Raw genomic sequence first — 26,226 nt, 5'->3', positions numbered from 1 at the left:
TAACCATTTAGAGCTTTAATCGGGTGCGCAAAGGAACGTCTGGAAACGTGGTGCATTTAATGGGGCGCAACATTGTGTTACTTGCAAGCATTGCTAAGCATATAATGTGCCACCGTTTCGTGAATTATGTGAAGGGGGTGAACAATTTAATTTCAGTTTGGCACATAACTGCTAATTTTTGCTTTGTTTTGTTTTTAATATTCTGTCTTTTGGTTTAATAAAACAAATGGACCCATGGCCCATCGTTCAGTGAACAAGTTTCGAATACAAAAGGGTAAAAATATTGCCACAAACGATTGCGCGAAAGGATGTGTTATTGCAATCAATCATTCTTTCAAAGTTTCTGCTTTTAAATTCCCTGGTGCTGTGCAATTCCTTCTTCCATTGGTTTTTGGTTCAGAAAGTGGATTCATTTTATACCGTTCTCGGACAGTTGTTGATCTCTATCTTCTTTTCGACAACGTTTTGTGACAACTATGTGGTTGCCTAAACAATCGTAGTACTATTTCTGAAATTAAATTATCTAAAAATCCTGTTCTCCTATGTCCCTCCACGCCGGTAGCGCAAGTTAATCTGAGCCTAAGTTATACATTTTAAATTGATACTTTACACGTATTTTGTTTTGCAGCGGCTGTCAAGAAGGCTATTCGTAATTTCTCGTTGCCCGCGACTAATGGTTAGTTGCATGAAAATGTTCAGTTTAAATCAATTAAAGAAGGAAATCAAATATACAACTCAAAAAACATTCCAAAGAACGTTGACTTACGTGCGACCTATGCAAATATGTTTGGGCTACTCGCATCATGGCCACATAGTTTATAATAATTCAAACGCTTGAAGCTGATATCTCTTGCCACACATTACTTGTGTGTGTATGTGTGTGGGGGTTTAGACGGTTGGTAGATGATCTTGCCTGCTTATCCCTACAATTATTACGAATGTTATGAATGTAATTATAGCTAATTGTTATTGCATTACCTCCGAAACCAATTACATCCATACGCGTTATATTCTTGTATATGTTGTTCTTACACTTCAGAACTAAGAAGTTTGATTACACGATCGTTAGCCCTGTTTACTTTACATCCACGTGCACACAAACCTGTAGCTACGAGCTTAAGCCATCCGGTCACCCGTTGTTTGCTTGCATACACACATACATGCATACATACATTACATGACCATACATACAAACAAACTCACATTCTCACGATAGACATGCGTGGAAAGGTTTAATTCTCTCTCTACACAGCATCACTTTGTCCCCCGTTGTAACCTGGTATTATATTGACTGTTGTGGCCACTGTGTTGCGTTGCTACTGCCACAAATCCGTTGCATATCACCCCACCCCGACGATGATCTATGCTCAATTTCCAACACACCCTGGACGACGTGAGGCGTTCAATCTGCGAACTCATCGTTGGTTTGCGGCGGTGTAGGTGAGGTGGATGGTATCGTTTCGCTGGCCGTGGTCGTCGGTACGGTGGTGGATTCCTCTGACGCTTCCTGCGGCTCCTCTTGCAAATGATGCTCCTCTTCGTCGTCACCGACGGTACCGTTCCCGTTTGTGCCGTTGGTTACGACCGTTGCAGGAGCTGCTGCCGTCGGTTCGTTGTCTACCAGCACGGGTGGCTGTGGAAGCTGCTGGGGAACCGGAGCCTGCACGACTGCAGCGACCGGTGGTGCCGATTTCGCACTGTCCATGTTTGGCACGTAGTCCATCGCCATCAGGCAGGCGAACACGGTCATGATCATCTTTGCCTTCACCTCGGTGATATCCTCCGGCAGGGCGTAAACACGTGCACCGATCTTACGTGCCATTGACACCGCGTACTTAGCGTTCTCCAAGTTCTCCTCCGGGTTGCCACCGTCGCGGACGTTGTCGTAGTTGATGCTGCCGGGTTTGATCGTATCGATCAGATCGATAATGATTTTGCCATCAGCGATCGCCGGATCCTGGAAGCTTTTCAGGCTCGTCCGTTTGCCTGCGCTTTGCAGCTTTGAGTTCACCCACTGGACAATTTCCTTCTCGATGATCGGATTGCCGGTGTTGGCCAAGCGGGACAAAATCGAAAGCGTGTAAGCTCTCATCAGCTGCCAGATAAGTGCTGTCGATAAAATGGTGGTTAAAACATTCATTACAATACGTTCACTGTATAAGTCCGTTGGCAAGGACAGAAATTAATTTCACCTACCGAGCGTAAGCGTCGCATTGCCATCGCTCAGATCCTGTCCGGCAATGCCGACCAGCGAAAACTTTTGCTGCTTGCCTAGCTCAACCGCATAGTTGCAGTTTTCCAGCTTTTCCATGAACTTCCGTAACGGTGTGAATTTTTGATGCACCCGCTTCCACTGCACGCTGCCCGGCTGAATAATGTCGAACAGCTGGAAGATGATGAGTCCGTCCGCCAGATCCGAGTACAGCCAGTTCACGTGCGGTTTGACACCCATCGAATTCATCCAATTGCGATAAGCTGCAGAGACAGAAATTTATGACGCTCGTTATATACCACATACTATGAAAAATGGCTTGTATTTGATCTCGCTGTCCCTACTTTTCTCTTCGCGCGTCTCCTCGATCGACTCTAGCCCTTCGATCTCTTCCGGCTGGTCCAGTCCCGGGTGATTGTTGAACAGATTAGCTACAAAGGCCAAATTGAGCTTGTAGACTCCGTTGACGACGTCCTGCGGGGTGACAAACGATCGGCAGTTCAGCTTGGCCGCTTGTTGCAGCATCATTTCGGCACGGTTTAAGGCGTTTTGTTCCTGCAAATCACAAACACGAGAATTAGATGCTTGAGCAATCCTGCCGTTTTGTCGCCCACATCCCCGACACTTACTCTGAGCGCTTCCACGTTCACACCGGCATCCTTGGGAGCGATTTGATTCAGCAGGTACGAGTACACCTCCGAGTCGGAGATGTCGCTCTGGAAGTTTGTGCAGCGCCGGGCAATGCCGGCCCGCTCGAGATGGTGGTTGACCCAGCGCAGCAAGATCGCTTCGGGTGACAGCTTCATCAGATCCTCGAGCCGCTCACCATCGGAGAGCAGCGTGGCAAGCCCCGGACAGCTGTCTAGCGTGATGTGACTGAACAGCCCGATGCGAATAATCTGCCAGAGCAGACCGAGCACCAGGTGCGGCTTGCCTTTGGCGAGATCGTGTGCATCAATGTTGACGATGTTGCAGCCGATTGCCTGCGAGGACACCAACGCCAGCGTCAGGTTCTCGAACTTGGTGTACACGGTCAAATTTTTCTTGTTGATCGCCCGCTCATCGATCGTGTCCGGGCAGGAGTGGTTGACGATTTTGCACAGCAGTATGCCGTCCTTCATCTTGTCGTACAGCAGCTTGCCCTCCGAATCGAGCGGCAGCAGGTGCTTCAGATCCGGATCGTGCACCAGGTTCGAGTTGATCCAGTCGCTAAACGCTAACTGCTCCTCGACGCGCACCGAATGTGTCGTACCGGCGGCGGACGAGTCCGACATGCCGCCCAGCGTTTCTAGGTTTTCCTTCTTCGAGACCACCTTCTTGAACGTGCTCGCCACATCCTTCGCCTTCAGGTCCATGCACAGTGACTCGAACTCGTCGTACGACAGCTTGCCAACGTGTTGCGATCGCTGCTTGTTCGAGTACTCGTCGATCATCAGGCGTACCTGGTAGCCGGGCAGCTTGAAGCCCACCTGGTCGAGTGCATCCTTCAGCTCCTTCAGCTCGATGAAGCCGTCTTTGTTGGTGTCGATCTGTCGGAGGAAATAAAGCGTAGGAGAAAATGTATGAATAATTGAACATGACGTGTAGGTACAGGTGATAACAAGCAATAAAGAGATGTTGAGTACTGCAAAAATAGACTCAGTTTCGCGCGTATAGCGCGGTTTGTTAAAGACGATCTTTTTAACACTGTTTTATGCATCTTTCCTGCCAAGCACACACCCCAGACAAACTGTCACCCGATGATTATTTAACCGGTAGACGACGGTGTACGTGCCCTCGCGAAGGGTGCGCTTTAAGAATTCGCAATGAGTCATTTCGCGTTCAACGTGGGGAGAAGACAATAACATTATCGCCAGTCCCAGTACGGCACCACCACAGGCCACGGATCCTGTAACGACATTTCTTGGGAAATTATGCTTCTCATGCGCTGGTCATGCACTGCTATCGGAGTTGGCACACACTTCCGGCACGGGAACACAGAACAAGCGATAGAAAGTGAAACAAAACAAACAATAAACCTTGATAATGGGTGGCAAAGTGGTAAAATGGGTTATAATGGAGCAAGGGGCGCGTGCATCGACCTTGCCGAAGGCTGACTTTCTTTCTTCGTTTACGGTCGCTTAGTTTCCTGGCTTGTGCTGCGCCGTGCGCCGTTGCAAAGCTTCCGAGGAACGAAGGGCTTATGCGAGGGATGGCGCATTCGCCGTAAGGTCTCACACCCGTTGGCGCTTACTCATCGTGGATGGAGTCATAATGGTTCTAGCATTCGAGCCCGGAAATGAGTGTAGAACTTGTGAATTTACATATCGTCCGGGGCGCGTCCGGGCTTTTACGTCGGCAGCGAAACGGTTGACTGACTTTTCGTTTTTTGACGGTTCGACGGCAAACGAAAGTCAAGTGAATGTTTTATCAATAAAGGCAGGCAAATCGATCAGCAAGCTTCAACGAAAGGGATTGTGCTGTAAATCAGGTGTTTTATTATCCGATTTACACCACAGCAAACGCAAGGTTTTTGGTACCACTTTTGATTTTCTTTACATTTAAACCACAAAACAAAACAAAAACTGGAATAAATAAAACAAAATGCTTCGAGCTTTGCGTTTCAGTTTCTACAGTAGGAACTGACCGATAGCATCAGCAACCTGGCTTTTCCATTCGGAAGAAAGGTGGAAAAGGAGGCCGCACAAAGCGATGATAAAAATCTCAACCGCGCAGTTCAAATAAATGACCCCGATGGGAGAGGAGAGGAGGAGGGGATGGGGGTTGGATGGACGATTTTCCCTGCGCCAGATTGCCACCACTTTCGTGCGTTTAATATTTATAACTTCGCTATCACGCACCTGCGCCTCTCTTCTGCAATTTTGCCAACCAGACCTTGACATCCGACCGGACAACAACAACAGCACACCGGAAGGTATCGAAAAACTTCCCCCAAAGACACCCTTGAACATATGCAATGAATATTGAGTGAAATAAATTAAAAAGCGACACCATTTTCACGCCCATCTCGTACGTTCGTTGGCACGCGTCAGCTTTTGATCGTGACCCGAGCGAAAATCCCTTGTGATACTCGCTTACAGATGTATGTGTGTCCTTTTAACAGTTCGTAGAGTTTTCACCCCATAAAGCGTAGTCAGTGCGGTTAGAAAATTTCCTTTCTCTTTAGCTTTTCCTTGTGCGTTTTCCCTCCCTTCATGGTGCGGCGTTCAAGTCATTTTCGATTATATTGCCAAAATAATAAGTAAAAAGTGCATCCAGTTCCATGTACAACGGGGTGAAACGGATCTCTATTGCTCTCACAATCTCTCTCTCTCTCTCTCTCTCTCTCTCTCTCTCTCTCTCTCTCTCTCTCTCTCTCTCTCTCTCTCTCTCTCTCTCTCTCTCTCTCTCTCGTTCTCTTGGGTACTGACGCATGTGCATGCTTCTTGTTGATCCTCGCGCATTAAGGGCAATTAACTTTGGCTCTGTGCGATAATTTGCGAATACCTTTGCGAATCCCCTCTCTGCTTATCGACCGACCCTGTGGCCCTTCATCGTGGGGGTGGCTTCAATCGCGGCGAGGACAATTGCTCCATTTTTTAACTAACGTGCAGTGCCACCGGCGGCCAAGCCTATCGTTGCAGATTGCGAAATTACAGCACCCTCCTCTGTCTCAAGCACTCTGGTTCCCAGTAAATGTGTTTGTGTGTTATCATGAAACGATTGACAAATTGTGCGGTGTGCGATCATGAAGATTCTATCATTCGCCCCTGACCGAAAAGTGCCCTCCTTCATGCGCACAAACACATACATACACTCCGGTAGTAGATACTTGTGACTCGAAAGACCACTTCGTGTGACGTGAGTGGTTCGCAACTGAAGTTATCTCTGGCCAGTCGGTTCTAGCGGTCCCTGATAAGTGTTGATCGCGCATGATGAGGACTGTGATGTGTTCAGCTGTTCAGGGGTCGGCGGCGTGCATGAAAAACAGTGTGATGCAGAAAGAAATGGGAAAAAGAAGCACCGCCGTGGTTCGGGCGATGTAGGTCCGGGCCGTTTGCTTTGAAGCACCACCACGTCCAATGCCAAACTTCACGATAGAACTCAACGACCATCCGCGCACACACATTACCAGGTTGCGGTTTAGGAACACGCGCTGAACACAGCAGGAAACAAACAGGTGGAACTGGTAGACTTGCCCTGTTTTTGGGCCTAATCTTATCTTTCAACTATGTCAATGTCCAATTACGCATACATTGAAGCATACAAATAAATAAAGAATTTAACATTCATTCGGCTACACATTTGCAGAGATTGAACATGTCCTTGGGTTTGCACAGTTGGAATTAGAATAAGCAATGCTCTTTGTCGTATTTTTTACGATTTTTTTTAAATAACACAACTGTACAGAACAAGTATTTTAGTAAGATTTTTCAACTTCAACAAGTAAAACATCTGTATGAAGCTACAATATACTTAAGGTTGAAAAATTCCAGGGGGTCATATGCTGTATGTACGAATGATGTACAAGTCCAATAACATAACATTGAAATGTATCTAAAGGCGTTTTTTGGTTCATAGATTCATCACAAGCAAGGGAAACAAAAATATTATTACATTACCAAGGAATGTATGATAAGATATGCTGCCGGTCAATGTTTTGGTCAGTGGCAGAATCTACCATCCGCAACCCTACACATGTATAGTAAGAGCTTTTCAGGAAGGATTTTATCACTTCCTATTTCGATATAGGATTATCGCCGCTCCACCGACCAAGGTTACTGGGTGATGGTTATGAAAAGTTCCTAGAATAGTTGCTTTGTAAAAAAATGTTAGCCACCAGATTCCAGAGGTTTCCCGTTTCGAGTACAGCGCCGAAGCCAATCAAACGATAAGACACCTGATCAAAAATGGTACGGTTAAAAGCATTTGAACGGTCCTGATAAGAGGGCTGTAAAGACTGAATTGCCACAAACTACAAATAACTTTTGAAACACTGGTGGAGGTGAAACTACCTTTCCCTGCTTTATGCCACACTAACTATACTATAACTATACTCTCTCCGCTGTGCTTTGCAACGGTGTGGTAAAGCAATATAATTCTTCCAATTCCATAACCCTCCCCACAAGGACGCCCGCGTATCCAAAAAGACCAGTGCCAATGACGCATGATAAATAATAACCGACATACGTAACGACAAATTAATCCTGTTATCGTGCTTGTAGTAGGCAAAAACAGAAACCGTTTGTCAGCAACGTAAAAAGAAGAATTAATACTGCAATGTGGTTTCTTCCTACAATTGGAGGACCTAGCTCTTCCCCTAAAAATGCGAAATGAGTGCGCGAATGGGTGGAAAGCGAAAACAAAACTTTAACTGCAACCTTCTGTTGGCCGGTTGCACTGAAATGGTTCGATCCGTCCAAGCACCATATCTTCGGCTATTTCGGCTTCCGGTGTGACTAATGACAGCTTTGATAAGTTGCAAATCAGGTTGGGCACTGGTCGGGAAGTCGTTTTGGAGGGATATTGCGGCATTCCCAACGCAAAGCGATGAGTCACGCCCATGGGGGTTGAATCAATATTGCAACCATCTACTGGTGTTCGAACCTTTGTGGTGTGAGGAACAGGACGGAATTCGATCAGTGTTGTTTTTTGTCTGTCTTTTAGGTCCATATTATGACTCATTTACAATAAGTGAGCTCATCGGAAGGTTGCCGGTCATCTTAGGAATACATCTCCAGTCCTGACCCGCAACAAAACCACCACCTTGCAGATGATATATTTAAACTCAGCAGTTGCTCGGTTCGATCTTGTCTTACTTGATCATATAGCTCCGGCGTGAAGATGCGGCGGAATTCCAGTAGCTCATCTTCCTTGGCGATCTGATGTATATCCATGGCGATTGATCACTTGTTTGTGTTTCAAACAACCTAAAAACTAAACACACTCAAAACACTGCAAATCAAGTAACGATGGTAGTAGTCACTGTGTGTCCACGGGGCACTTTGCGCAACGATCCTTCGAACGGCCGATACGTGCGTCCTGTGATGATTAATGCCCACACGATGCACGCGTCAGCATAAACAAACGAATCCAAACTATAACCTCCTTTCTGGTCCGGAGGGGTTGGGTGCAGAGTGCGCCACAAGGTTTCAATAGGGTAAGGAATGGCGGACGACGACGAGGACCGATACCGATACCGCGAGCTCGGAATGGAATGGAAACAGCAGCGACCGCTTGTGGGCAAATGTTGACATCAGACTGTCCGACCGTCCCGCTGCACTTTTGGCCCCAAGGCAAAGCCGGCGAACCGCGAAACGGTCACGAACGGTTACACTTGGTATGCGATTGTCATTCTATTTCGTTTCCTCTTTTGGTTTCGGCCAGCGCCACGTTACGTTTTCTCCCTTTTGCAGCGATTTTTTCCTTTTCTCTCCCTCGATTCACTCTCTCTTTCTCTCTCTTTTCTATCACTTCTTCTGTTTCGTATGTGTGCGTGTATGCCTTGGCTTATCGGTTCGGGCAATGTATGGGGAGCAGCCCCAATCAGTAGGGCCGATTCCCGTGGCCAAGAAACTTAACTTCCCGGGGTGCACCTCCGCTTCCCCCGTTGTTCATCTAGTTCACCGCTTGCTGCATCCCTTGGGCGGGAGGCACCGATAACGAGCCCGTACAATGTCACCCGCGGTCTTGCATATCACCCGTGTACACCAGCATGCGAATGCATTGGAGTGTTGACCGTGGAGGAGGTACAGCAAGAAGAGTTACTTTTTACCATTACCAATAGATCGCATCTTCTTTTTTTTTCTCTGTCTCTCTCTACTGTACCCTGGTTGTGGCCTATCTCCATTGTGCGTTGTTGTACATTGTTGAGTAAATACATATTAGTTTTACGGTCCCCTTTTCGTCCTCTGCAACCACGCTTTGCTTGCGGCATTCACGCGTACGACGGCAAGGGAACCAGGGGAAAAGGAAAACGGCGAAAAATAGCCCCGTTGATGGTTCATTTTACTGATAACTGCCAGCATGGTTCATCAGCACAGCCGACGAAGCAATTGGCTATTGGCCCTACTATAAAAATTGGCACAAATAAAACTTTCGATTGGAGTTTATCATCTGCCCCAGTCAACTCTTATCAACCCGTGCAATCGCTTTCCCTCAGTGGTGGCTACACAGACGTAGCGACGAAAATTATCTGTAAATAGCGAAACTATTTTCCTAACCAATACCAATGATCAGTCTTTAACGTTTGAATTCACGTTTATTGTTCCTATGCGATTATACGACTACTGCACGTGTGTTATATCTGGACGGTCCATCCATGCCAGCTACACATACCAAAATAGCTCGTGGAACGTGCTCCCACCACCTCTCTTTGGCTGGACCATGTGCATCCATATTTCTGAGGGCAAAAACAGCAGAAGAAGGAGTTAAGTAGCCGTTCATGATTAATTCATTCAGCAATTTTCGGCTGCGGAAACGATCTGGCGAAGTTTTGGCGCGAATAGCAAATATTAGTAGTGCGTGTCAGTTGCGAGAGCGCTGCATGGAAAGAGAGTGAAAAATGCGTCATGCGATGTTTTCGATGTTAACAACGTGACTGTTTGTTTTGTTCATTTTGCGGTGGAAAGTATATTGACCGGTTTTTGTACGGCTTTGAGCACGCACCACGCAACATGTCAGGATGGCCGAGCGGTCTAAGGCGCCAGACTCAAGAGCAATCTTGCCCGCTACTGCGCGGGTCCGAGCGTTCTGGTCCTCTCTGAGGGCGTGGGTTCGAATCCCACTTCTGACATCGAAAGTTTCTTTTTTGGCTCATGGATTTATTTATATTTTTGTTGTTTTAATAGTTATGATGTAAAAAAGCTGCACACATTCCAAATAAGCTGATAAAACAAATGCCAAATGATTAAATTTTACAAATATTTTATTCTATTGAGCCTGTCGCTTTTAAGTGACGTTTTTATGAAGACTTTCCTTATATTAATAATGAAAACATTTTTAATTAATTAACATACTATACACTGATTATATATAAAGCTACTCTTAAATGCTTATTTTTTTATAAATCAACTCATTGAAATCAATTAGTTTAACACAGGTATAAATTGTATGAATTCAGAACTAAAGCTATGTGTTGTATCATTATATGCTGCAGTGGTCTCCGACCTTTACAGCAATAATTAGGTTATGAACAAAGTAAGAAGAAGACACTAATTAGAACCTTACGATTCATATATATTTTAATATGCTTAGGGACTATTCCGGAGAGCACTTAGTATAAAATTGCGATAGTTTAAGTAGCGAATATGCATTAATACAAACTTACTACAATTTGAACTCACTTGTTGAGCTGCGATTCCATGCCAACTATTGAATATGTGCTTTTCAGTTAGTACGTTTTTCCATATAAAAAATCTTTTTTTTTTTCCGGCAAACCATGAGATTTTTACACACATACCGCACTGTAAAAAAGCAAACCACAAAAAACTCGCCCGCCCGAATAGGGACTTGAACCCTAGACCGTTGGATTAAAAGTCCAACGCTCTACCGACTGAGCTACCCGGGCTCTTACGATCCCCGACGCCAATGAATCATATTAACACAACCCACATTTTTCCGTCGGTCTTACAAACGTACCATCAACTACAGACGACAGTTAGATCAACCACATTCATGTGATTCCGTATTATTCTTTCTTGCTCCATTTTTTTGTCTTGAATATAAGTATTTCAGTTAGCTAAACCCGGGTTTGAAAATATAAATACAAAGTATCTAAAACACTGTTCTAAATTGTAAATTATTGTTAAAAGTATTTAATACATCTTATTTATTTTAGCAGTATGTCATCACAGAAAACAGTTCTAAATTATGAATTTAAGAACACCATTGTTGGACAGATCGTAAAAATGTGGCAATTGTCGAATCGAAAAATATGTTAGTTAGGACATTGATACGGCAAAGTACGGTTCACGGGCCGCATGCTGCACTTTGCTATCTAGATGGTGATTCTTTTCCCTTCCCATGTTCTATAGAGCTTTCCCACAATTTATATGTTGTACAAATAGATTTAATTTAAGAATTAAATATTATTTAAGGATAAAGCGAAATATATTTTCATAGTTTCATAATATATATACTTAATTGTCCTATTCATATGTTGCTAAATTAATTAAATATTATACAGTTTGGTCATGCGGTATTAAGAAAATGAAAGCAATGTAAAATTGACTGCACATATTGCACTGTAGCTTCGGGCCTCGTATCTGAAGCGATTTTGAAGAAATTGTGTTATGTCCAACAAAAAAGCCAAAAAAATATGGAAACAAATAAAACTCTATACTAAGATTGAGAACAAACCAGCACGCATCAAAGCTCCCACAAAAAAGAATCTCACCCGCCCGAATAGGGACTTGAACCCTAGACCGTTGGATTAAAAGTCCAACGCTCTACCGACTGAGCTATCCGGGCCATACTCCCGTACCCTGCTACACACATATTTATACTCATTGTGCTCTGAGTCCCACCATATTGTACCCAACACACAGACAGAGAGATAGATACATCTTCACGTTACGCTCGTCGCACTGCTCTTATCCAATAGGACGCACTTCACCATATCAACTCGTTCACAACAGTAACTTTACATCACTCACGTAATACAAATAAACATTGCACTAGAATTACATGCTCCCAATTCGAAAAATTAAATAGTTGCTATAGAACTTTAATCCTGTAATTTAACGATTCCTCCATCGATAATATTGCGCACACATAGAATGAAACAAAACTTTAAATAAGCACAAATAATTACCGAACTGTCTTAGTTAATCACATCTATTACGTGTTCTAACGGCGTATGGGTCCACTTTCTGTTCTAGCACACCCCTCTCAACATGTCAGGATGGCCGAGCGGTCTAAGGCGCCAGACTCAAGAGCAATCTTGCCCGCCTTCATGCGGGTCTCCCCGAGCGTTCTGGTCCTCTCTGAGGGCGTGGGTTCGAATCCCACTTCTGACAAGAACCAATCCTTTTTTGGCTGACACAATTGCACTGTTATCAATCATACTACGGATACTTTTTCAACTATCGCAAGCAATTTTAATAACTGTTCTCTTTGCATACACGCATGATTTAAGCGTACGGAACGTAAAGAACGAATAAAATGCAAATCGATATTTCGCTATCGTCTACTCAACTATTGCAGCCTATAACCTTGAGCGTGTAACAACTACATACACACATTTATTGCCTGAAGCCAACAAAGCTTATCGGTGCTAATAATTCATACACAAAATCGATACAATCTGCGCCCTTCGTTCAACGAGGGTAGACAGCCAACATACCAATCACCGTCCGTCGCAGCAGACGAAATGTACCAAACGAAATTCATGTGTAAAATCGATTTCGTTCAGCACATATTGTGGTTGGTGGGCGAGGGAGAAGGCAGAAGGAACATGTGAGACAACCGGCTTGATGTGACACACATCTACAAAACACAACACTTCAACACACGGGGCGGGAAACAAATGGAGATTCGATGTCGCGATAGTGTCTCGCGATGTTTGCGATATGAGCTGTTATTTCCAGGCGGATATATCTGTAGCTTCTTCTAGCACGGCCGGTTCCAATAGCGCGGGATCGGTGCGTTATATGTGTGCGTATGACGTCAGCTACTTTGCCAGCGTACATTTGAATGCTAACATGCTACACATCACACCAACGAAACGGTGATTGATCATCGAGCACCAAAGAATCGGTAAAGGGTGCCAGAATAGTGACAGGTTCAACCAGGTACATTTTGGGACACATCAACAAAGCACTACAATCACACAGATTATGTTAAGGTAGGCTCTAGATATTTCAGAACAAGTTATGGTTCACTATGCATACTGTGGTGTCTAATTGGAAAGCTGCAAACTCCATACTATGTAGACATGTTTCTGAAAAGTGTTGCTCACTACTTGGGCAACAAACGAATGATACCCAGTATCGACGGTTTGGCTATGGTTGGAATTCCTTACGGTAAAAATCATTGATGTTTCCAGTTCGGGAATGGTATGCAGCAACAGCACTCCACCTTCCTGGAGCAAGGTCGTTAGCAACCTCCCAAGCTCAGGTAAATTGACGATTTCCTGGCCTGTGTGTGTGTTGGAGTGTACCGTAATATTCCACTTTCCATGCGCTTTGGACTCATTTTCAACTGCACAGTATACCACACCAAGCGTTGCAGCAGGTCTCAAAGGGGCTCCAAATACACCCTCCCGTTTGTCGGGGCCCGCGGGCACCAGTCGAGAGAAATGTTAATGATTGCAATTTGTGAGCTATTAACCATGTGGCGGACTCTCTTGAATTCCCCGCACCGTCAGCTTGACGCGTTCCGTTCAATTTAGGTGTGGACTACCAACTCTAATGGCAGCAGCAACAGTAAAAATCCAGCATCAGCACTATCAGAAGTGAATGGAATCATCAGGAAGGGATTGAATTGCAGTTCACAATGCTTAAGGTTGTAGTAGGCGCGGGAAAAAATCGACCATTTTTGTAGTTTAATTCAACTCACAGTAACGAAAACTACAACAAACCAACACCAGCCATTAAAAAAGAGCGGAGAGCAATGTTTAATTGAACCCAGCTGACCGAGCTAGGGCGTGTGTTAAAAGATCGACCCAAACTTATAAATGTTAAAATGTGTTCATCCATCTGCCAGCTGATCAACCCTTCGCTTTATCCTACTAGAAATTTTAGAAAGCTGAATGTAACAATTCAACCTTCATATCCCAAAACATAATTCAATCAAGGCCTGCAATAGACTTGAGTGCAAGGGTAGTGTATTTGATTTATAGTTCATAATTCATCTTCCCTTATGCAATCACTTTCATTACGTGTCACAAACGAAATATGAAGTGTGAAAATGCATTTCTATAACACAATTCCGTCGTTCGTATTCCATCATAAAAATCAACCTCTTGCTCTCCCGACCGGCAACCACTCGACACATTCCTTGCGCCTTTGGCGTCAAGTGGCAGCAATTCCTTCATTGAGTTTCAGAGTAAGTTGAGATATCTCAATTGATAATTTTGAAATATCTATTACTACTTCTACTGCTCCTAGTACTTGACAGTTCAAGTCAAGTGGTGAGATAAAAGCGCCACAGCATTAAGCTCATCATAAACTAAACGTTGTCAGGAAAACAGTTTTACCACATACCATACAATCGGTGCAGCTCACGTGATTTGAAACAACGCACATACACACAGAAACAAACGAATATCGAGCAACAATTGAACAGACCGCTGCTTCCATCCGCTCATCTCGCTTTTCTTGTACGATCGTTTTCCCAATTCGCTTTTCTGCCCCCTCCCGATCAAGCGAATGGAACTAAAATGCGCCGGCAGAGAACATACCGGAGTCGAGGGGGGAAGGGTAGGGGATGGCTTTGTGCAGTCATCCACAAAATCTAAGACAAAACTCGCATCACACGCCTCGCGCTCAAGGTTGTTTTGGTTCGTGTGCGCGTTAGCGTACAGATTGTACCGATCTTTTCCCACTGGGACGGGGCAGCAATCCTCCCCATTTGTCGGGTGGAAATTGGAACGGCGCGGTTCACACATCGGAAATTGGTTGGGGAGAACGCGCTGTGGCTCGCCCTTCTCTTCCGAGCGACTCCCCAGTGGCGCAGCACTGATCGGTTCACTTAGAGAGGGAATCACAGGCGCCGCCGCTGCCGTTGCAAACCAACCGGAAGAGGGCGAAATCTCGTGCCCCAAGACGTTTCCACGGTGGATTTACTACCACCACAACCATTCTCATGCCGGTACACTGGCTTTACACTGTTTTTGTACTTTAACTCACGCTTTCAAAATCCCCGAATCTGTGATTGAGGCCCACAGCGTCCAGCTGCTATGCAGCAGGTATATGTAGTCCCAGCAAGATTGATCGCCGCTTTCAATCATATGACCAACAACCAACAAAGAGGAAGCGGAACGGGAAAGTGTTTTCCTTTGCTAGTCACTTTTTCGGCCCTTTCTATTCTTTTGGGTGCGCAAAAAATACCGACGATTGCATTTAGTTACGACTCGCTACCACAATGCGCTGGGAAATGACGCGAACGAGCACTGTAACGTACGAAAGATGAATTTGGGGCCAATAATCGAAAGAATAGAAAGAATCATCAAGTTTAATGGATAGAATTTAAGACTGGATAGAATGCATGTTCTGTTCTAATTATTATTCATCTTATCATATACTACGAGAGCTACAACTGTAATCGTTACCAATCCGTTTAATCGAAGACTCAGTGATCGGTCAAAATCTTAAAAACGAATGTTACAGAGTTTTAAAGGGATTCTCGTAGTTGTGGGACACTTTCTTGACTCTTTCTTGTGGGAAGTGAACTTCATATGTATGAAATTGGACTACGGGATCCTTGTTATACAGGCTCATTGCAAATTCCTATTGGATTATCAAACAAGGGTGCTATAGAGTCCAATTCCTATCACATTAAGTTCATTTCACGGAAGAAAAAGTCAATATAAGTATCTCACAGCTATGAAAACTCCTAAAAAACCCCTGTAAGACTCACCCTGTCTGCCCACGTCATGTTCCACCAAATCAAAGTTGTATCTAATTTGAAAATAAGGGTGCCATAGCTCCTTTCACCACCTGATTGAAATCAATCAAAAACGGCTCGTCTTCTAGACTCAACGCATGACTGTTAGAGCATTGTTTCTTTCGAATCGATCCAACATTCAATGGGCGTCTGGGCGGGCAGCAAACGTAACTTCCTATCACTATTTTACACTATATATGTGTGTGTTTGTGCTGTGTTTAGCGCCGCAAAGCACGATTCCATAATGCTGTACACCATTGTGCACGGATGCGCCTCAGACAGAGTGCGAAAAGAAAACCAATCGTAAACCAAAGCCATACGACACCGAAACCATGTGTATGTGGCTTCCTGTTATGCAAGCGCTCACACACCTCCTGCAACCTCGTTGCAGCATGCTATAAAACAAAAAGATAGGAAAAGGATGCATCATCAACCTGTTTTCAATTACTTAAGGTGCAAACACGCACAGCAAAGTAACTGCAACTCCCCAGCAAACCCGGAATTTAAATTAGATACGATCACTTATATTGCGAGACACATGGTTTGGCCATATCTTTACCCATCGGTGACAATCACAATCAATTATGCAAGGTGAGGCAGGATAGAGTGACGGTGCAGTGGTGGATCGGCGGTTTGTGGTTTTGCGCTTCCGTGTAACGTGTCTCGATTTTCACGGTCAACCAATTGCTTTGTGGTTAGAAGATATGATCGTTGCAGCACACTCTCGGTACATTATCGTGACGGTGTTGTGCTCTGTCAGCGTTTCAACTGACAAGAAGAACGCGCGGGTGCGGACGTAATTCGTGCTTGATCGGGCGACAAATCGATCCCGACACATGTCCGGGTACGATGAAGGGAGAAGATCGTTCCCTCCAATCCAGTTCTAAGGTTCTTTCCCAGTTGTCAAACCGGATTTCTATACCCGGAATCACAGAAAAAAAACCTGCTGCTACTAACATACATTCCCGGAACATTGAGATACTTCTAATACTGTTAGAGCTTTTAGTATGATTGCCGGACGCTAGCTTATGATCGTCCCACTGATCCGGTTGATGCTGACCAGAGAACACCGGAGAAACAACAATAAAAAAAAGATGCTTAATCAACTGTGTAATCAGAGAAACTGAATGATCGCTACGGGCGGATGAAGCAACATGAGAAGCTGTCCGTCAACGATCCCCGAAGTGGTGCATTGCGTCGCACACTGCTGTGAGAATAATGCGGGCCATTGTGTGTGTGTTGTGTGCGGGTCCCTCCAGTAGAATTGCAGCTATTAGAGCTTGCGTGCAGTCGGGCTTGTCGCGGGAGCAATAACAGCAGCAGCAGTTTGCACTACACCGCAGCAGCAGCAGCAGATGATGAATGTTGATGAAGAAATTTTGCATCCAAATGAATCGTTTCGCCGTTCAGGGTTTGAAGCGTCAATGCAACCGAGACGGCATCATGAGAAAGGGAGGTAGAGTGGCGGTGGGCCTTGTTGCAATGTTTAGCAATGCGAATGAATGTTTGCGTCTTGGCGACGTGGCTTATCTACCGGATGACCTTTCTCGCTAATTAAACGCGGTGTTATCTGAATCTATAACAGAACAGTATTGGTAGCTGTTTGTGTTTATTCAACTAACAAAAAGTAAACGATTTGTTTTTATAGTAGCACTTGGGATTAATTGCACAAAGAGGGTGTTTAACACGTTTGCTAAATGCACAAATCTTAAACTAATAGTTGACATTCTTCGTCCTGTTTTAAGGGTTATTTTAAGCGAGTCTTTACGTGTACACAAGTCGTACGCAGACAAATGTGTTGTAAATTGGTAGCAAAAATCAATTTATGCTTTATTCTCAGACAGCTGTGAATTATTTCTGCGTACTGCTTCGAGAACCTGCAAACGAATGGAACAATACAGGTTAGGATTTTCCACGTGTTGTTTGTTTTTTTCACCTTCAAAAGTCAACGAAACCCACAGCCACAGATCGCGCACGTAATAACCAGTTTGATCATCCATCTTCATAAGCTTCAAAAGATCGCGATTACAAAAAAAACACGCATAGTTGATCGTCTGTAGGCACACTTCTGCCGAAAGATTCCAATTAACACAATGTAACAACAACAACAACACACATACAACAAATCGGCCCACAAAACTCCCAACACCCTAAGCGTTAGTTTGGGCAGAATGGTGCGGTGTGTGCCCCGTTCTTAACGTGGCATCGAAGTTTCTTGACCCCTCCTGAGCATGGCATGGGTGCTGTGCCTGGTTCGTCGATATAGCGTCATCCTCGCTCGTACGTACCACTTTTCATCACATCCCCCATCTTCATTATGATCATCATCATCATCACCATCCTGGCTTTACACCACACAGAGAGACAGACACACACACACACAAACATACATTATCGGCTGCCTATTGCCCAAAGATGCGAGTGGTTTCTTTATTTGCTTCTTTAGCGCAGCACACACTCGTCGTCGTGCCGTTATGGCCACAACCGACGATTGTGGTCGATGGAGACCACCGAGTGGCTGTGAAATTATTTTTCCATCCATCTCTATTTCCATCGGCCAAGCTACTGCTGCAGCATGGTGCGTAAATAAACTCAAAAATAAACGCGACAGAACACGACGCCGCTGATTCGATGGGGGAGAATCCGCAGAGCCACGCTGAAAATAGAGGCATGAACATACGCACGCATATTCGCGGTTGGAACGATGCGCGTATGCAAATAGTACCACCAACACAGCCACAGAGACAGCATGTTGCGCCTTATCGCTCCCGCCCGGAGCTCCGTTGGTCGACAAACAACATATGGTGCCGCACATTTTGTTGGCAGCAAGTTACATCCCATAGGGGTTTGTGCCTTGTGTGTTGCTTATAAGCTGGCGGAGGGCAATTCTTTCACGTCGGTGTGATTGATAATTTCAAGTGTGGTCGATAAATTGCCGAGAGTATCGCAAGGCCCACCCGCAAAGGGTGTTAAAAATTGTACTACGGGTGCCCTTTTATTAAAGAGCCTGCAATTGTTGGAGTGCGTTTATAGCGAAGTTCACAACGGTTGGAGTTTAGTTTGCAATCAGTTTTATTTTCATATAGTATTATTTTTATTTCCATATAGTATTACTAATCTAATTACATTTTTAGATAGTATTATATCGGTATTTTTGAACGATGTTATCAATTTTCAATAATATTTTGCTTTGTCTTCTCGGCTTTCTTTGTCATTCAAATATGTAGACTGATGGGAATTGTTGGTAGGTGATGGGATATGTAAATACAATCTCCCTGTATTGTCTTGGTCTTCCATTGACGGTGTCTTAAGATGAAAGTCCCTGAAATTGTCTACGATGGAATAATATCCATACTGTCTTTGTGCCGCCAATCGATGCAATTCAATCAATCAATCAATTCAATAAATAAATAAATTGCAATTACGTGACCTGCTCACTGCAGCCCAACGAGTCTACTGTCTGACAATACAGATGCGCCATGACTCGTATGAATAGTATATGGCAAGATGACGCTCAGAATAACTATTAAACTAACTGGTAAGTTGCAGGAAGGTTTCTGCTGCTAAACAGCTATTCTACAGTTGTTGTAAAAAGCTCGCAGTTTAATAGTCTTTGAACTTAATGGGCATGGTTCAAATAATAACACTTTCATCTACGAATTCTTTGCAATACACACACTTTGAATACACACGGCAAGAGAAATCATTTTATTATTCCCTTTCAAAGCACACTTCAATGACAAATTGAATCGCTTGATCTCAACCGGCACCCGCTCTCAATTGCATGCCTTTCCCAAACAACCTTGTGCGGGTTTTCATCCATTTCTAGACGCAGAGATTTATGTACAATTATAATACCATAGAGTTCAAATTCATTCTCAAGGTGCAGCAGCGCGGCAGCATCATGCGATGGCCACCAGTGCAGCAACTGCACCGCGGAGAAAACTGCAATCGATCGAACTGACCCTGTTTTCCCACCCAACTACTCGATCAGCCGCACTATCGCTCCTACAAAGCAATTGGCCCCCTCGGGTGGTTGGTGGGTAAACACCAATTCCATGTAAATTAGATAATGAATCGAGATAATGATATGTTTGGCCTCGGGAGCAGCAAAATAAACACAAACACACTCATACACGCGCCAAGACATTCAAAAACAACGTACCATTTTCTTTGCCCTGTATTCGCGGGCCTGTATAAAAGCCTTTGTTGAAGAACTTACACTGGATGGAGGAGCCGGCTTTTTTGCTGTGAGTTAAAGCTTTTTTGAACCTGTTTAGTTTGCATTCGTGAGTTTGCGAATGGAACTAGACTTGATTTTTTTTTGGTTGCTACAAAAAATCGGTTTCTCCCCAACCGACGAGCTTAATTCATTACCTAATTTTTCCCCGTACATGCCCGGCGGGTGACCCCGAAAATTCAGCACAAAAAAGCTACCGTTGCACAGACACAAAACGAACATTACGACTGCAGTGTTTGCACATTTTTTGGATGCTCGAGCTGGACAGCAGCTGCAGTTGTGGGCATAGTGGCACGAAGTCTTTCGCATTATCAATTTCGACACTGTCCGTTTGGGCTCGTGGCCACCCTGAAAACAAGGTGAAAGAGAGGTGAGTGGGACAATATTGTTTAGCATTGCGGTGATGGAACCGTTTTTTTTCGGTACACACACACCACAGTAGCTAACATGCCCGCGATTTGATGAGCGTTTCCTCGATCGGGTTCGTCTAACGTGGTCGCGATTGAATCGCCAATGTCATAACGAGGCGAGTTGTTAGGAACTCTCTTTCGGCGTGGTAATTGAACAGAGCACGTTACCCTTGGAGTCACGCAGTTCATTTGGAGCTTTTGGCAGCTGCTGAGCCTAAGTTGCTTACTTTCGCTACCCTCCCTTATAATGATCGTGCACACGATCGCGCCAAGTGACGAAACTGTGGGCTTGCCCCCGATTGTTGTGCTTTCCATTTCAAAGAAGGCCAAAACGGTACCGATCTTTGGATGGCATAATGTTCCTCTTTTGTCCCCAAACTTTAGTAAGCGGTGACTCTATTTGGAGCACGCCGCTGATGTCATGTTTGTACAGATCCACCATCTACCAGCGCAGCGTGATGTAACGCTGTAAGCGCTTTTGGTACGCGCTGTAAGGACATTGCGTATGCACGAAATAAAATCCACTCCCAAAATCAAACCCGCCAGGCAGATGGTGGCGTACGTGGACGTGGAGGAGTTCCATCGAGCTTTGGAGTGCTGTGTCCATTGATCTTTCGCCCACATAGCGGTAACTCTCCGCGATTGTGCAGCTGTAGGACGAAGGCCACACGGCAACGTTTGTTGCTGGCATTCCCTGTCACTCCCTGCATTCCTCTAAGCCGCGGAATAACAATCATATGCACAACCTTTGCACCTTAAAGGCAACGGCGCTGCTGCGCACAACGAGCGAACGTGATAGAAAAGTCAATAAAAGAATTGATTGGAGCCGGCGCTGTCGATTCATACCCCTGACTCATAACTGTTGATGAGACATAAACTCTCTGTGTGTATGCGTGTGTTTGCCTTTGTTCCTTTTTCTATTCCACGCGGGCCGTCGCGACAACAAGAGTCCGAACACTTTAAAGCTTCATAACAGCTCAAGCACACGGAAGTGCGCCTGTAGTGTGCTAACTCTCGCTGACACACACACACACACACGCATACTCTACCTCTCCCTCCCAGCTGATCTTTAAGAGGCAATATTCAAATTGCGTCGTAGCGTCGCGATCATACATAGCCATACATAGTGCAACACAGCATTGGCGGGTTGGCGGGTAGCGGCCCTGGCTGGCAGGTGATGTCACGATCGCGTTCTCTGTAGTGCGATGTGTCTCCTTTGTCTCCCACACTGATCGTAAAAGTAAGCGCCCCGCGTTTGTGTGTGTGTGTGTGTGTGTGTGTGTGTGTGTGTGTGTGTGTGTGTGTGTGTGTGTGTGTGTGTGTGTGTGTGTGTGTGTGTGTGCAAATTAGTCACACAGCGTTACTTTGCTGACAAGAAAGAATATGGCTCTATGGTCGTGTGTCGAAGGGATCTGCTGAATCTCGGGAATGCACCCAACATTGCAATGGACCATTGTTCCACGGGACGGGCGGGCTGTATCAGTATCTAGGTGGCTTCCCCACCCTTCCCAGCCTCATGTGCAGACGGGTTGGAATGGAACGTGTTTATCCGGTTGGGCACACTCCCAACAGAGCTCTCGTTTTGCTATGAGTGTTTGTGCGAGGTAGTGCGCTCCGGAATGCGGCACGATAAGCTACTTTGAGAAACACCCCCTGGCGACCCCACACCACCTCCACACCCCTCAAACGGTGCCGGAATGATGCGGAAGCATAAAATATGCGCGTGACCTTCAGCGGAGTGGGAAAACGCACACTGATAAGTGAAGCATCCGCGATCCAATGGCTCAGGGAAGAGGGTGGCAAACTTTCGGGGCGATCATCGCGCCATCTTCTCGGAGGAATGGTTGAAGTGAAAGTTATCTTCAAAATAAAAACACAAGCCTAAGCCCCTCCAACCACCAAAAGTGAGAAAGCTTTGAGCGATTTCAATCGCCAAGAAACACACCGTCGCACTTCTCGGTTGAAAATATATGCAAAGCATGTTGAACGATTTCCCACACACATTCACACAAGTACCGACACAGAAAGACATGCTGCTGCTGTGCTCTTTGGGTTAAATTAATGCCTTCTTATAGTGAAGCTCCAGAAAAGACTTTGTGCCGTGTTGTATCACCTTCGGCTTGCAAGCTGACCTCCGATCTGAATAGGTCCTTACTGACGTCCGAGTACTCCCCCATAGTGGCATCGGGGCGTGGGTGTAACTGAGTGTATATGTAAAAACAGGACTGTCTGTTTTGTGTAGGCTTTGCAGTCCACTTTCGAGTGGTAGTTTATGGCACTAAACATGGCCAGGGTGGTATATATGGGCAAGATATATGGCCATTGTACGGAAATGTTTCGAGAAACCTTTGACAACAAAACTTTTCTCCCACTTTTGCCTTAAAATTGATGAACGCTTGTACACGCTTCATGTGTAAGAGATTTCATGAAAGGTTTCAAGCATTAAGGGCGTTGGCGAACATAAATATGTTCATAGACGCTGTGTACTTGGCATGAAGAAGTATACACTGATCTCAACGGGTTTTCGACATCCACAAAAGGGGGTTTTAATTTCTCCCAATTCCTCAGAAAGGAACTAAATCTTACGCCTGGAATTTATTAGACGAAATGTCAGCTTGCCCCCGACGGGACTGAAATATCAGCAAATGTTCCACTGACTACTTACAAAGCAGATGCCTACAAAATAGATTATTAATATTCTGAAGTGTAATTCGCCCTTTTTGGACCGTTCGTCCAGAGTAAAAATAGAAAAAATGCGAATAATTATTTTATCATCCTAAGATCAATTCAATCAAGACACAGACCGTGCAATTTATAACTCAATGCACCGAGCGTATGTACACGTGTTCCAGACAGTCCGCCCGATAGCAGTAAGCCCGCCTGCGCGGAATCCACCAAAAGCCATCGACCGGATGAAAAAATGCCAGAAGAAATTCAATCCAGAACACACAAACACACACAGGAAGCTCGTCGGTGTGTGGGCTCGGGTGGCAGCTTCCGGATGCAAACAAAATCAACGACCGGCGCGCGTATACGCGCATCCGGGATGCGGGAAGAAAAGGTGGTCATGCCGCACCCTTGGAATTTGTAGCGCTGGGAGGCAAAAGAGGATTGAAACGGTGGAGCAGACAACATGAACAGAACATGAGAGCGCCGGAAAAATCTTAAACGCGGCGAGGGAAAAACCGAAAACCATCCCGGACACCTCGGTTGGTGCCTCTCACGCCCCACGGGAAGCACACGCTGGGAGTGTCGTGGCATGCGCGTACGCAACCTTCGCCCGGCGGCTTCGGCCGGAGCAGTGGCGTGTTATTGGAGACGGGTTCGTTCGGCAAATTTTGCCGGGAGCCGGAATGCCGGCAACGGAGACGACGACGACGACGACTTCGTCCGACCGAAATGAGGTCAAACGTCTGGTTTGCTCGGTCGGATCTGAATGAGAAGCGCACTAGAGACGCGCGCCGTACCGGCATACAATTATGCTATAGCAACGGGAATATGGCTAACAACGCACACACTCACACATACAGCCGGGGATGTGTAAGGCGGCGCCAGGGCTGGGTATAGAGTAGGGCGATACCATTGAACGGCTCATAAGAACGACTTTAGAGAGGAGCAAAAAAACATACCGGTGAACCCTTTCGGGTAGGTTCTTCATCACAATCGATAGGGATTTCCACGGTAAGTAGCTCCATGCGCCCCTACACGTCTAAAACCGGCAATGAGTCATCGTAAATCAATTGGAAATTAATTAAACAAGAAACAAGCGTTCTCCTTTCCCGTATCAACAGCAGGGGGTGGTGGTAAACCGTTCGCTCCCGACGTACGGGCAGAAAAAGTTCCAGCTAGAAGAGCTGGCCATGGCGTTAGCTGTGTACGTGAATCGGTAACAATTCTCACTTCAACTCAACCATCCCCCGCACGTCAGTATTTAATCATGTAAATGGACACCATTCCACACAGGACACACTCACCACCCTCGTTGGGAGGGTGAATATTATTAAAACCGCACATGCAAATGCCACCCCGTCGTGGTGAAGGGGCGTTTTTGTGTACGCAAAATGGCGTAGGAAGGGTTAGTTCTAATTCAACCAAGAGATGAAGATTTAATCAATATGCACAGTTATATTGGGTAGAAAAAGGTTTTTCTTAAAATTTGTGACAATTTCACAGAAAACAGTGTTTTTCACCTCCCCCAGCGGGAGGCATCTCGATGCGCGGCTGAGACCGCAGTTACCACCCCAATGGTCACCACCCGCAACGCAAAGAAGTGAACGGCGCCGTACGGACACAAAGGTCCCGCTATGTACGAGGTTTTCTGCCGGCAGGCATGGGGGCATTCTGGAGGTGGAGCGAGGGAGGATAGAAAATTCTTGCCCCCCCCCCCCTCCCCCTACGGAAGGATGCAACATGATGAAACGTCTCTCCGCACGTTTTTCCACACTTACCTCCTCAAACTTTTCCCGCATCTCTGCCCGCTCCTCCACCGACAGGCTCTTCTGGTGATGTGCGGCATTTCGGAAAGAAGCCATTTTTGTTGTATCTCGCGCTCTTTCGCACCACTGCACTGCTGGCTTCGCGATCGATGATCCCGTCTGCTTCACTTCTCCACTAGCCGCTGGTACTCGCTCTAAACACACACACGCACACACACCACACTACAATCACTCTCACACACACACGCACTCGGTGATCGCTTTTATTTTTATACTACTGCTTATGTGTTGTGCCTCCGAGGTTTGGTGGCGTGTGTAGTATTGCGCGTACACAACTTTATTTACGTTATTTGCCTTATTGCTTCTTTTTTTCTTTTTAAAACAACAACTCACTCGTATGCCATCTGACGAATTGCACTGTAAATTTTGATGCTGCTGGAAATGAAACAAAACTATCTTACTTGCCATCCTACTTATAATATACAATCATCGTTGGTCGTTCGCCCCACACCCCACCGGCCTAGCTCCGTCCAAACCTTCCAACAAGCGAGACAGAAGAGGAGCGTGTGGCTTTATTTGTGGCTCGTTATGATGCCGTGGCCATTGGAAGAGAAAACATACAAAAAAACAACACTGACTCAGCACACCGTACAAACGCTGAATATTCCTTAAGAAAAATGCTGCTTTGTTGCCCTTACTCCCACCCCCCAGGGAGTTTGCGATTTTTTAACGTTAAGAACTTTTTGACAACTGGCTTTTTTGTCAATGAATCAAAGCAGCCGAAAGGAATGCTTTCGTTCTCTCATTCAATCCAATTGGGCCAGTTGTTGGCAACTGGAAGAAAAACGGAAGAACAATCACACCCTTTCGGCACCTTCGACCAAAACACACACACACACACATACACTTGAACGGTACTAACAACACGATATAACCACTAATATTCTACACAACACCACCACATCTTCCTTCATTCTTTTGCTCCCTCTCTTTCTTTCTTTCTTTTTTTTCTCTCCCGGATATCTTGCCCCTTTCCTCATGCCCTTAAAAAAGGGATTCATAAACTAAAAATGATGTTTTCGATCAAACTACGCAACAAATAAGCCCGAAATGCGGTGCTTCTGTTCGTCAACAGTGATGCAAAACAGTTTTACTGTCGTACTTTTTGTAATACACCAGCGTTTGAGCAAGCGTTTGGCTGCTAGTTCTTAGATCGTAAAAACACACAGCGTGAAACGTGTTCAGTTACCGTTTGTTGGCTAAAGACTCTCGAGGAGAATTTGATGACTGCTTGCGAAGCCGACGACGCGAAAAATAACGCCGCAAGGGAGAGAGCCAAGT

General features: G+C 45.3%; 1 protein-coding gene and 4 non-coding genes across 9 annotated transcripts; 2 read left to right on the top strand and 3 right to left on the bottom strand.

Annotated features, from left to right (window-relative positions):
* Positions 1-990: 990 nt before the first annotated feature.
* LOC121590419 (plastin-1) lies at positions 991-26,226 on the bottom strand. Of its 5 annotated transcripts, none has more exons than XM_041910083.1 (6): positions 26,135-26,226; positions 24,898-25,317; positions 2,842-3,741; positions 2,557-2,767; positions 2,197-2,475; positions 991-2,109 (listed from the first exon to the last, which is right to left on the bottom strand). In XM_041910083.1, the coding sequence occupies exons 2-6, from the start codon at positions 24,979-24,981 to the stop codon at positions 1,403-1,405; spliced, it is 2,181 nt and encodes a 726-aa protein (XP_041766017.1). In that variant the 5' UTR covers positions 24,982-25,317; positions 26,135-26,226; the 3' UTR covers positions 991-1,402. The 5 variants fall into 5 exon arrangements, with proteins under 5 accessions (XP_041766017.1, XP_041766018.1, XP_041766015.1 ...); XM_041910084.1 differs by having other exon boundaries at positions 24,898-25,320; positions 26,135-26,219; XM_041910081.1 differs by having other exon boundaries at positions 24,898-25,320; positions 26,048-26,158.
* On the top strand, positions 9,870-9,986 carry Trnal-caa. Its single transcript has 2 exons — positions 9,870-9,907; positions 9,942-9,986. It is a non-coding gene; the product is annotated as a tRNA-Leu (tRNA).
* Positions 10,688-10,760, bottom strand: Trnak-uuu. The gene has a single exon. It is a non-coding gene; the product is annotated as a tRNA-Lys (tRNA).
* Positions 11,590-11,662, bottom strand: Trnak-uuu. Its single transcript has one exon. It is a non-coding gene; the product is annotated as a tRNA-Lys (tRNA).
* Positions 12,090-12,210, top strand: Trnal-caa. Its single transcript has 2 exons — positions 12,090-12,127; positions 12,166-12,210. It is a non-coding gene; the product is annotated as a tRNA-Leu (tRNA).

This window comes from Anopheles merus, chromosome 2R (assembly GCF_017562075.2).
Source record: "Anopheles merus strain MAF chromosome 2R, AmerM5.1, whole genome shotgun sequence".
Taxonomy (NCBI): Eukaryota; Metazoa; Arthropoda; class Insecta; order Diptera; family Culicidae; genus Anopheles; species Anopheles merus.
The sequence above is the reverse complement of the archived record's forward strand: the minus strand, read 5'-3'. Positions and strand labels throughout refer to the sequence as shown.